Source organism: Neomonachus schauinslandi, chromosome 4, assembly GCF_002201575.2.
Source record: "Neomonachus schauinslandi chromosome 4, ASM220157v2, whole genome shotgun sequence".
NCBI classification, from domain to species: Eukaryota; Metazoa; Chordata; class Mammalia; order Carnivora; family Phocidae; genus Neomonachus; species Neomonachus schauinslandi.
In genome coordinates, this window is record NC_058406.1 from 11,478,569 (window position 1) to 11,491,210 (window position 12,642).

Sequence of the window (12,642 nt, forward strand, 5' to 3'; positions counted from 1 at the left end):
TGACGCGGGACGCGCAGAGATGGTCGTCGTCCAGGTCCTTGTCCTCGGTGCCATCGCCGTCCTGGGCTCAGCAGACGGGAGTGAGGGGGCGCGGAGCCGGGCGCAGGCGCAGGGCAGGTGCCGGGAGTTTCCCGGTTCTCGGTCGCCCCCCGCTGGGCTGTGCAGCAGCCCGTGTGCCGACCCGACGACCCGACCCGGACCGCCTCCCTCCTCTCCAGCCGCGCTCAGCCCAAGAGCGGCCACCACTACCGTAAGAACAACGGGGAAGATAATAGCCAACGTTTATTGTGCCCCTGCCTTGGTGCCTGGTGCTGCGCTGAACATTTTACACACATTTACTTACAACTCCAAGAAGCGGGGGCTGTTATCTTCATTTTACAGACGAACACACAGGAATTAAAGTGAATGGTCGGAGGTCCTAGTTCTCCTTCACCTTCCTTCTGGACGCCCTCCCCACCCCCAGCCTCAGTCATCTTTGCTCCCAGGATCCACCCCTACTTTCTAGAATAGAGTTGAACACCAGCTTCCCCCACCCCCACTGCCCCAGCCTCTGGGTCTGAGGTCACAGGGAGGGGACAACCTCCACCCCCCACCCACCCCCCCTTCACTCCCCACCCTCAGCTTGGCCCCCTCGGAATTTGGCTCCACACAGCTCCAACTTGTCCTGGGCCCCTGAGCCTCCTTCCTTCGTCTGGGCACTTCCCACCCCCCCAAGCCTGTGCCTGGCACATGGGGATTACAGCTGGCACCAGGCTGCCCCGGTAGTAAGACGATCCACCGCAAGACGGGAAAAGCCCACCCCCACCCTGGACTCGGCCTGGGCCCAGCAGCCTTTGCAGGTGGGTTCCTGGATCCCCTTCCTTATCCTGGGGCCAGGTTCTTTGCCAGGGGTTCTCCCAGTTGCCCAGGTGCCCAGCCAGATTTGGCTGGCAGAGGGAAGAACTTGTCACTGACCAGCTCAGTGTGGCCTGGGAAGGGAGTGGGGAGGAGAAAAAGGGAAGGAAAGGGAGGAAGGGGTGCCAGGAGGTGCCAGTATTCCCTTCCTATGGGCAGCCCCAGGCTTCACAGCTGGAAAAGCTGGGAGGACCAAGAGAGGAGGGCCTGTGAGGAGCTGGACCCCAAGACAGCATTAGGGGATGGGGGGAGGGGTTCAAGGGAGGGGAGTGCCTAGGGCTGAGAGCATCGGAGCTGCTTCGTGGCTCTGCAACCTTGGGCAAATGCCTGTCCCTCTCTGGACCTCAGCTTCTCTAAGTCTGTTCAGGCTGCTATAACAAAATACCACAGACTGGGTGGTTTATAAACAACAGAAATTTGTTTCTCACAGCTCTGAAGGCAGGAAGTCCAAGATCAAGGCACCAGCAGGGTCCTTGGGGACCCTCTTCCCTGGTTTGGAGACTGCACTTTCTGTGTCTTCACTGGGTAGAAGGGGCTACAGAGCTCTGTGGGGTCTCTTTCATAAGAGCACTGATCCCATGCATGAGGCTCTGCCCTCAAGAGCTAATCACCTCCCAAAGGCTCCTAATATCATCGCATTAGGGATTTGGATTTCAAATTATAAATTTGGGAGGGACACAGTCAGTCCATGGCACTCCCCATCTGTAGGGAAGGGGGTTAGGACTCCTTGAGAGCCTGTTTGGGGTAAGGAAGGGGGCAGGCTGCTAAGTCCAGACTGGGAACATCAGCAGCAGGGCTGGACCACAGCACAGCCCACCCCCACCCTCACCTCAGGAGATGGTCTCTCCTCCTACAGGCTTCCCTCCAGAGCCCCAAAGTTCAGTGGCTCCAGGGCCCTGAGCAGCAAGCATGGCTACCCTTTTCCCAAAAGTCCAAGTCAAGGCCCACCCCTGAACCAGTCTGGGGCATAGTCACTACCCCTTCCTTCCACAGAGCCTCGGGGCCCATGGAGGGGGTGGGGTGAGTGGAGAGGTATTTGCCTTTGAGCTACTGTGATCTAATGGTGGAATTTGGGGCACCAAAGCAGGGGGAAGGCAACTTCTTCATGGCCTTGCAACAACTTCACTGAAGCGGCCTCTGTCTCCAAGCCCTGAGAGGGGAGCTTTATCTGGAGCCCAGACCCTCTCCCTGGACAACACACACAGGACCTGCTGCATAATCTGTGGTGTCCCACGTGGCAGGCCCACAAAGCTGGCCTGAATCCACTCATATGTGTCCACACATGCTTCTGGTTCTCCATGTGACCCTGCCCAGAACACACACTGTGGGCCCAGCCACCGGCCATTACAATAATGGTTCGCGGTTCCTTCCTCCCTCGGGCTCCCAGTTCTGCACTACCGTGGAGTAGTAGGCTGAAGTGGCACAGGAGCAGGGCTCGCAGGGGCTGAGAAAGTGGGGCTGGGATGGCAGGCGGCTGGGCTCCAAGTCCCAGGCCCACTACCCTCCCCATCTTGTCCTTACACAGGAAAACAGCAAAGGGAATTGTTCACCTCTTGGTTTGGGGTGAAGGAGGGTGACAGGGTGATTCTCTGATGGGAGCGGGGCTAACCAGGAGAAAACTGGCCTGCTGGTGCAGAGCTGGTGCCCAAGAAGGATGCAGAAGCTTCCTTTCTGGGGGAGCTTCCAGCCCAGAGATAACTGGCTGGACAGGGGGTCGCTGGTGCTCACAACACAGGTATGGGTAGCTGGGGGAAGGGGTCACATTCAGGCCCAGAGGCTACCTGGGGTCCCACTCCCAAGCTTTGCTATTTCCTGCTGGGGTAAGGTCTACTGGAGCTAAGAACAGAGAACGGGCTGAACCCACTGCCCAGGAGCAGAGGAAGCCGACAGTGGGAAGGTCTCCAGCCCAGGAGTGGAAGCTAACCTACCAGCTGTGCCACTGTGAGGCATGGGGTCCTGCCCAGGGACATTCCTTCTCTGCGGCATGGGATAAGCTCAGGTCTCAGCTCTGAACCAGAGTTGGGGGTAAGAAGATGCTAAAGTCAGTCCTTTAGGCCCTGGAAGGGGTGACGAACCTACGGGTAGTGCCCAGGGAGGCAGACATGGTAGACGCCATGCAGGCAATCAGGGTGCCCCGGAGTGTGAGCCAGAGTGGGGAGGTACGAACCTCCTGTGTGTGCCAGCAGGAGTATGTAAATGTGTGGAGGAAAGTGTTTTAGAACAAGTGCTAGTATGTGATCATGCATGTTGAGTATGGGGTGTACAGAGCTGCCGGTGCTGCCTTCTCAAGAGGGGGCTCCAAGGGTCAGGTGGCTTCTGGGGTCACACACCTGGGCCCCCAGGCCCTTCCAGCTGGCTCAGACTCAGGCCAGGCCTCAGCCCACCATTGGGGGTGTCAGAATGCATAAAGGCCCTCTTCATCAGCACCCCCCACCCCCAGACTTTAGCCTGTCTGGTAGATGGGGCAGATGGAGACACAAGAATGGACAAGTTCACTCTTGCGGGCTTTCCACAGGGTAGAGCTGCCCAACAGGGCAACTCACTCCCTGACCCCACCTGGTCCAGTCCCTGGCCCTGTGTAGTGAGCTTTCTGATTCCCCAAGTTGGTGGGGCCCCTGTCCCAAGCTTAGCCTGACACCTTCACGATGGAGAAAGGTACTGCAGAGAGAGCGCTCGCCTCCTCAACACCATGGTGGACTACATTTCCCAGCATGCCCTGCAGCTCCATGTAACCATGTGACTACATGTTGGCCAATGGAAGGTGGGCAGAGGCCAGGTCCTGGGAAACCTCCTAGGTAACCTTCCACTTGCACTCATTCCCAGTCCGCTGACTGGAGGTTGATGCCCCAGGGCAAACTGGGAAGCCATGTGTTAAAGACCTCAGAGTCAGGGTCTCTGCATGAGTTCATTCCCCAGAGCCCCCAGGCCCACCTTTCACTTACACCTGAGGTGAGACAGAGCAAGGAAAAAACTTCCATAGAGTTAAGCCACCGAGATTTCAGGGTTTATCTGGTACAGCAGATGGTGTTACCTCAACTAATACAGGCTCTTGATTGAAGTCACTTGAGGTCTAGGGCCCAGCTGGGACAGCCCCTCTTCCCACTCACCCTCTCTGGGAGGACAGCAGGCAGTTGGGGGAGAAACTTGAGCCCTGGAGCCCTGCCCCTACAGTTCCTCAGCTTCCAGAGCCTAGACTCCCCAGGTCAGAAGGAGAAGGCCAGGGGGCACCCAGATGCCCTCAGACCACTGACCCCAAGAGCCTTGCGTCCCCATCTCACTGCCATGAATTCTGCCAGGAAGGCGCTGCTGGGGCAGGAGGCTTCTCAGGACACCATCCTCCTGGCAGCCCCTCTGGCCAGTCTTCAGGATGAGATCCATATTCCTGCCTCAGCCTTAGGACCTGGGTGTTGTTGCCCTCTGCCTTGGGTCACCTGAGGGTTGGGACTAGGGATCAGCTGGGGGTGTTCTCAGAGGTGTTGGGGAGCAGGCCAGCTGCCACCTGGTCCTGGTGCCACAGCTGTTCTGCCAGGCCATTGAGCACGTGGGCAATGTCAGCCAGCCCAGCCCGCCCATCCAGTGTGCGTCCATCTGCCAGCCGCCGGCCTGGCACACTCTTCACCCGCAGGAGGGGCAGTTTCCAGGCCTGCCGGAAGGCTGTGAGGTCCCGCTCAGGCACATCTGTTTGCATGTACTGGTCAAATCTGGAGGAGGGTCAAGGAGCCTGGCCGGATGCCTCAGCTTACCGCCTCATCACATCTAGCCTTAGGCCTCCTCGCTGGGCTGGTGGGGGGGGGAGGGCCCCTGCTGCCTTTAAGATAAAGTCCATGGGACTAGACCCCACAGCTGGGCAGAGGCAGGGTACCTGATCCCCTTGCTTCATGCCTTGCCAAATGTGGCCTCTGACTGCCCCAGGGGCCACCCAAAGGATACTTGGAGCCAATGACCATCCTGACAACACCAGGGGCCTCGCCTGCTACTCGGGCCAGCTGTCCAGGGAGGTCTTCAAAGGAGGCACGGTCGGTGAAGGAGAAGAGGAAGAGGAAAGCATCTGTTTTCTCCTTGCAAGCCTGGGGATGGAGAGGCTGATGTGAGACTTGTAACCATGGGCCCTGAGAAGTCTTAGCTCACTCCCTTCCTCCACAGGCCCAGTCCCCACTGCCAGCTCAGAGCTCTCCCACCTGGGGCAGCACCCTCAGCCCATGCCCAAAACTGGCTCCTGCAGACCAGGCAGGCTGGGCTCAGACACTCAGACTCAGAAACCCATCTCAGACAACCAGCCCCTCCCGGACCTTCCCAGGCCCACCTGCCTGCTCACCGGCAGCATGTGATCGAACTTTTTGAGTGCAGACTCCCCACAGTCCCAGAACTCAAAGCGGAACATGACAACACGGTCGCTGGCCTGCAGCTTGGCTGGCCAAAATACCACGGTGGTCTGGATGCCTGGGGAGGGTCAGTCATTCAGCATGGGGGAGGCAGAGTGGAGAGGGTTAAGGGGACCAGGAAGGAATAGGAAGAAGACACGTCCTTGCTGGGTCACCAGCCTGACAGGGAAGGCACATTCGCTGACCTGGGAGAATTCTCAGTCTGATGGGAGAAATTGACCTGCCCTAGATGAGCCTCCAGTCTGCTGGGGAAAGGAAGCCCTAACCCTAGCCATGACAAAGCAGTTTCATTTGTACGTATAGGGGGACCCAAAGATACTGGATACTGGGCACTGCTGCAATCTGCTGGCCAATCAGCATCCAGCGGAAGGAAACAAGAAAGGAAGAGTAGTGCTCCCTGAGCACCTTTCTTGTGCCAGCTCCGTACTAGTTCTAGTACTTTGGGGTTGGTACTATTATCTGTGCTGAATGGAGGAGCCAGATGTAGGCTCAGAGAAGTGAAGTGACTTTCCAAGTTTGCACAGTAAATGGTGGGACAAGGGCCAGTGTCTCCTCCACCACAGGGAAGGCCTCCCCAGCTGGACTCACCAGTGGTCTCATGGTGTACCACGGGTACCTCTAGGCCAGCCAGCTTGGCCACCAGGGCTGTCTTGCCCACGCCACTCTTGCCAGACACGAAGATCTTGTAGCTGGCTGTGTCAATGGCCACGGGTGGGGGCAGCACTGGTCGCTCCAGCAGCCCTGGGACAAGAAGGGAGCCAGGTGGGGTCAAGAGGTCAACCTGCACTTGCCCCATCAGACCCATCGACTCTAAGAGCTTTTCAGTGCCAGCCAGCCATGGTTGTCTATGCTCATTACGGAGGCCTGGGACACAAGCAGGGTCCCTGGGTGAGCTCTGCTAAGAACACCTGTGCTCTGGGGCGCCTGGGTGGCTCAGTTGGTTAAGTGACTGCCTTCGGCTCAGGTCATGGTCCTGGAGTCCCAGGATCGAGTCCCGCATCGGGCTCCCTGCTCGGCAGGGAGTCTGCTTCTCCCTCTGACCCTCCTCCCTCTCATGCTCTCTGTCTCTCATTCTCTCTCTCTCAAATAAATAAATAAAATCTTTAAAAAAAAAAAAAAGAACACCTGGGCTCTGCACCAAAGCCTACTCCAAATAACACCGAATTACTTTTATTTAAAGTTTGATGCATGAGATTATTTTTACTGATACTTTATCACATGTTCTAGATTTCCCACATGTAAAAAGGCAAGGTTTTTCATAAGTCTTTCCTCAATGGAGAAATATCAGCAAAAATATTCTCAATTACTATAAATAAACTCAGTAGAATCAATATATCGAGATCTTTATGAATGCTTTTAACTAACTTGAAAAAAATTTAATTATGATACATCCATAGGCTTAGGACCTGAAAGTCCTAAGTTGTGGGTTGCCCTCTCATTCTCTGGTCTTAAGCCTTCTGGTGCTTTGTTTCTTCTGTCCAGAGCTGAGCCCCCACAGCAGATGCCAGGCCCCTCTGCTGACCTGTCAGCCCAACCTTGGGTGAGTTGGCTTCATCCTGGGAAACATGAATGTCTTGCCTTAGAGACAGCAGGATATAGAGGAGGCTTGCCTCTACTTACTAGGCTGGATCTTGGAGAAGTCTGTAAGGTGTACTGTTGAAGGTAATTGGGAGTCTGTTGCATAATGTGCCCAGCAGAGGGCCTGGCACCCAGTGAGAACTCAATCAACAGCCTCTCTGATGACAGTGGTTCTTGGCAGGGTTTCCACTGTTTCCATGTTCCTGGTCTGATGATGGAATTAACTCTAAGGTGATTCGGTGGCGGGGTCCCCAGGGATAGGGCTTCCAGGGGTCCCCAAGCCTGAGGAGTGCAGCAAAGCAGGCCCTCACTGCCCTACTTCTTTGCTCCCCCCGCAGGGAACAACAGGCCACAGGCTTGGGGGGCAGGCACTTACCAAACACCCGTCTGCGGTTCTTGCGCAGGATGCAGGCCAGGTACTCCTTGCCCTCGGCGCTCTCGTGCCAGTCTGGAACAATCACCGAGCCCGGGGCAGGTGGTCTGGCCATGGCTGGGCGCCCCGACAGGGTAGAGAGATGGCAGAACGCTGAGTAGGGGATGGGAGAGGGTAACTGTCCCGAGCTGGACCTGTGATCCCTCTCAACCTGCTCTCTGACTCTCCCTTGGAGCCCCAGCTCCTCCCTCCTTGGGGTGGGGGATCAGCTATGGCCCCCCAGCCTTATCTCCATTAGCGCTATTGGAGCCCGAGCTTCCTTTCAGTCCTGGAGAGTTCCACACTCCCCGTCTCCCTCTTATTACCCAGAAGGTGCAATCCCAGAGTCTCTTCTTCCCCATATTGTTCCCTGGGGAAATACTTATCCCACTATTGCCTCGGGGGGAATTTACACAGCCCTCCCCTCCTTTGTCATCTCGGGGCGGGGGGGGGGTGTGCGTGTTACACAGCCCTGCTTTTCCTCTGCCTCGATCCCGACTCCCTGGGCCACCCAGCCCTCACCATCAGCAGGTCCCGTCGGCGAACGGGCCCGGGCGGAGCTGGTCCCTTTAAAGGCCCAGCCCGCTCGGCTTGCTTCCGCCCTGCGGGGATCCGGCTTCGGAGCCCGCCGCCCGCCCAGGAGCGGGTGCTTGAGGCGCATGTGCGGAGGCTGTTGTCAGGGAGACGCCGGGGGCGGGGCTGGCCCCTCTGAAGTTCGCCGCTACCACTGCGCAGCGCCACCCCCTGGACCGGGCCTTCCCCTCTGGGCCATGGGTCTTACGCATCGCTCGGTCCGACCCCCCAAGCTTTCCTCCAAAACCTGATCAAGTCCCTCGTCTCCAGGGGCCTTCCCTGCCTCTCAGTGCTTAGTCTCCTTCCTATAAAGTGGAGGTAAAATACTATTACCTGCTAGGGGTTGTTGTTTTGTTTCGTTTCGTTTTTACAACAGCGCTCGGCCCATAGCAGTGCTCAGTAAGTTACTGTCGCTGCTGTTACTATCAATTCTGCTCGGCAGGACCTAAGAGATGAGTTAAACGCCTCTGGCTTCACAAGTGGGGAAACAGCAGCTCAGAGCGGTTAAGGGACTCGCTCAAGGTCTTAAAAATGAGTCAGAGGCCCACAGGATTGTACTGGCCAGTCATTCATTTATTGATTGATTCATCCCATTCATTCAACAAATAATTACTGAGCACCTACTGTGTGTTCCCCCCGTCCTACGCGCTGACAATACAAAAGACTACCCAGAAGTACTCCCCTCCTGGAGCAGACATTGCAGCACTGAGGCCTTGAGCCCCTCTCCACTGTTCCAACAACAGGCACCGGCCTGTTACCAGAAGGTGGGTGCTCAGTAAATGCCTGTTAGTGGGACAGGATGCAGGTGGGTCCTTCCTCAGAGGTTGTCTATTATGCTTGATTTTCACCAGTATCTTCTTTAGGGCCTTCATGTAGGACAAATCCCTGTTTTGTAAGGAATCTATAAGTTAACTTTTATTGAAGGCTAACTAAGTGCTAGATAGTGGGCCTTTATAGAGGTGACCTCATTTAATTTCGTAAACAAGCCTGTGTAGGAAATATTATCCCTCTTGTCTTTTATAGAAGAGGGAACTCAGAGACATTGTGATTATCAGAGGTCACATCACACACATGGTCAGTGGGAAAACTAGACTTGGAACCCAGGGTTTTTGGACTCTGAGCATCTATCCTGCCAGACTGGGTCTCGTGTTTTTTACACTCTGCGCCCAGCCACTAGGAGGGCTCTTCTTAGTAATGCTGAAAGCAGCCAGAGGGCCATGAACCCACAAATTACTGCGGCCCATTATGTCCAAGAGAGTAGAAGGGCTGCGGCTGTGTGAGACAGGGCTCTTGCTCTCAACTTGCTTCCACGGCAGCCGGGCAGAAATACAACAACTGAATACCCATTCCTATGGGATTCTGCCCCTTGAAACCCTTGCCCACACTCCCAGGTTGCTCAGCTCCCTTTCCTGCAGTTCTTACCGCATCGGCCCAGAGTCAGGATTGGTCACACTGTGTGGAGCGCTCTCTCTCCGTGGCAGGGCTCAGATCTGTGAGTTTCCAGGCTTCACATTTAGCCCTGCTCTGTCTTGGCTCTTGGGAGGGCTCAGGGAGAGTGTGAGGAAACGAAGCAACTTGGCAGAATGAGCTTGCCGGTTCACCTGGAGGCCAGATGTGAAGTCCTCTTGGACAGAGAGGGAGGCTGGTGATCAGAGTTAGTGGCCAGAGGTTTTAGGGGAATCAGCCTTCACTGCCCTCAGGAGCCCCTGAGAGGACACTTCGGTGAGCATCAGGAGGCTGTTCAAAACATGGATTCTTGGGGTCCATCCTCCAGAGATTCTGCTTTAGGGGGCCAGATGGGTCTGTAAGCTTGCACATTTAACAAGAGCACTGGGCAGTTTAGAAAGTAGGTTCTGCATCAGCCTGCAGGGACTGGGCTGCTTAAACAACAGAAATCTATTTTCTCACAGTTCTGGCAGCTGGAAGTCCAAACTCAAGGTGCCAGCAGGGTTGGTTTCCGGTGAGGCCTTTCACCCTGGCTTGCAGGCAGCCGCTCTGTGCACACACATCCTTGGTGTGTCTTCCTCTTTTTTTTTTTTTTTAAGATTTTATTTATTTGTGAGAGAGAGAATGAGAGACAGAGAGCATGAGAGGGAGGAGGGTCAGAGGGAGAAGCAGACTCCCTGCTGAGCAGGGAGCCTGATGTGGGACTCGATCCCAGGACTCCAGGATCATGACCTGAGCTGAAGGCAGTCGCTTAACCAACTGAGCCACCCAGGCGCCCGTGTGTCTTCCTCTTTAAGGAGACCAGTATTATTGCATCAGGGTCCCGCCCTGATTACCTCATTTAATCTTTATTACCCTCTTTAAGGCCTTATCTCCAAGTAAGTCACATTGGGGGTTAGGGCTTTAACACATGGATTTTGATGGGGGGTGAAGAGGGAGACACAAGATGCAGTCCATAGCAAGTCCACAGATCTCACGTAAACACTGCTGCTGGTGGCAGGAAGCCAGTCAAGGGTTAGAGCCTGGGAGTGAGGTGGTCAGAATTTCATTTCAGAAGGATGCTTGTGGACCATTTTGGTCTGGTGAGTTCCGCTTTCCTGTGCCCCCTCTGACCATTAAATTGAGTGTCCCCCTGAGCAAGATGCTTTTCCCCTTAAGGCCTAAGGTGAAGCAGGTGGACCCTCTATCTAAAGGCCCTTCTGGTGTAAAACATCCTGATTAATCCGTTCATTTCTTCATGGTTTGGTCTCTCTCCATCCCCTAAGCTGATTGAGCACCTTCTGGACAAGGCCCCCTAAGGCCTGGAGAGGATTTATCAAGGCAGGGAGGGACAATCACCTGCCTGAAGTAGATGGCCCAGGTGGGCAGACACACAGGCCTGAGGATCTCGGGGGCAGGGGTGGGTGGGACACCCAGGGAGTGTAAGTGGAGAAGGGACAGTCGGATTTATGTTTCTCTTCTCTTCTCTGCCCGGACACTGCAGCTGTGTCCTGCAGGGTTTGCCAGCTTGATTCTGGAATGCCACAGAGGCACCCGAGTGGTCTTTAGGCAACATAAATCTGGCAATGTCACACCCATGCTTATAGTTTTCCAGTAGTTTTCACTGCACTCAGAATGAATCCAAACCTTGTAACTTCAAGGCCTTTCGCGACTGGCCCCTGACCACCTCGTGCTTTCAGCGGTCACTCTCTTCCCCTTGCCTACCGCACTCCAGCAAGCCTGGCCTTCTCCTGTTCCCACACAGGGCCACTGCACTGCAGTGCCCACCACCTGGCGCTCTCTGCATCTCCCCCACTAACCTCCCGTGCATGGCTGCTTCACCTGCACAGAGGCCTACCTCCTCTCCCACGCAAGGACATGCCCTTACCCGCTAGGCTCACTCCTTCACGTCATCCTGTTCATGATTCTGAAATTTTACTTTTTTAAGATTTTTAAGTAATCTCTCCACCCAACATGGGGTTTGAACTTACAGCCCTGAGAGCAAGAATCACATGCTCTACCAACTGAGCCAGCCAGGCGCCCCTTGATTCTGAAATTTTAAATTTATTGTCGGTCTCTCTCACCGAACATAAGCTCCATGAGCATAGGGCCTTGTCTTTTTGTTCTCTTCTATCCCCGTTATCAGTTTGCTCGACCTGCAGTAATGAAGTACCACAGACTACGTGGCTTACACAACACAAATGTGTTTTCTCATTTCTGGAGGTTGGAAATGATAGATGGAGGAGTTGCTAGGGGCGGGAGGGAAGGGTCTGCTCAGGCCTCTGTCTCTCTGGCTTGTAGGTGACCATCTTCTCTCCACGTCTTCACACTGCCTTCCCTCCGTATGAGTCTGAGTCCAAATTCACTCTTCTTAGAAGGACATGAATCATACTGGATCAGAGCCCACCCTAATGGCCTCATTTTAACTTAATCACCTCAGTAAAGACCCTATCTCCAAATATGATTACAATCTGAGGTACTAGGGGTTAGGACTTCAACATAAGAATTCGGGGAGGGGGGGCGGAAGGACATAATTCAGCCCATAATAATCCCTACGGGCTAGAGTATGTCTGACACAGTAAAAGCTCTAAAGAAACGTGTTGGCTGACCGGCCGTGGCTGCAGCTTGGGAAATGGCCTCAAGAGGGTGCGCCTGGAAGAAGGACCAGTTAGGAAGCTGGGCAAACATTCCAGGCCTGGGTGGATGAAGACATGTACTTGTCAAGTGTGTACAAACACTCCCTGTGCCAGGCCAGACACTTCGAAGACCACTGTGAAGTACATACAGATGCTGCCCTTGTGGATCCGACACTGGTGGGGACTGTGATCAAATAACCAGGCAACTGCACTTAGAAGCAGGGCAGTAGGGTAGAGAGGAAGGGCAGATTGGAAATGTCCAGATTCTGTTTAAATAGAAGATTTGGGGCTGAAGCTGCCAAATCATCCCCAGGGAGTTCTTTTGAGCCTGGAATGTGCCAGGCCTGTGCTTGGCAGCAAGGCTAGTGTCCTTGACCTGGACAGCCTCATGCATCACTTCCTGCTTACAACCCTCTACACCTGCACCTAGAGTCATGTCCACCCCCCCCCCAAAGCCACAGGGGCCACCCGCACCCTCTGCCTTCACTCACATACTCCAGACATGCTGGCCTTTCCTCTGCTCCTAGAACTTGTCAAGTTCATGCCTGCCTCAGGGCCTTTGTTGCTGTTCTCTCTGCACAGCTGCTCTTACATTCAGGTCAAATGTCAGCTGAAATGTCACCTCCTTGGAAAGGCCTTCTCTGATGAGCCCAAGCCCATCCCGTTTTTATTTTCCTCATGGTCCTCATCTGGAACGATCCTGCTCAGCTCTTTACACATCTGTCCCTTCTCCCTCACCCCC

General features: G+C 54.9%; 1 protein-coding gene across 2 annotated transcripts; it reads right to left on the reverse strand.

Moving 5' to 3' along the window:
- Positions 1-3,882: 3,882 nt before the first annotated feature.
- CPLANE2 (ciliogenesis and planar polarity effector 2) lies at positions 3,883-9,371 on the reverse strand. 2 transcript variants are annotated; one of them, XM_021683480.1, is made up of 6 exons: positions 9,262-9,371; positions 7,231-7,380; positions 5,865-6,017; positions 5,210-5,334; positions 4,825-4,961; positions 3,883-4,595 (listed from the first exon to the last, which is right to left on the reverse strand). In XM_021683480.1, the coding sequence occupies exons 2-6, from the start codon at positions 7,340-7,342 to the stop codon at positions 4,346-4,348; spliced, it is 777 nt and encodes a 258-aa protein (XP_021539155.1). In that variant the 5' UTR covers positions 7,343-7,380; positions 9,262-9,371; the 3' UTR covers positions 3,883-4,345. The 2 variants fall into 2 exon arrangements, with proteins under 2 accessions (XP_021539155.1, XP_044769824.1); XM_044913889.1 differs by lacking the exon at positions 9,262-9,371 and adding an exon at positions 7,789-7,846 and having other exon boundaries at positions 3,889-4,595.
- Positions 9,372-12,642: the final 3,271 nt, after the last annotated feature.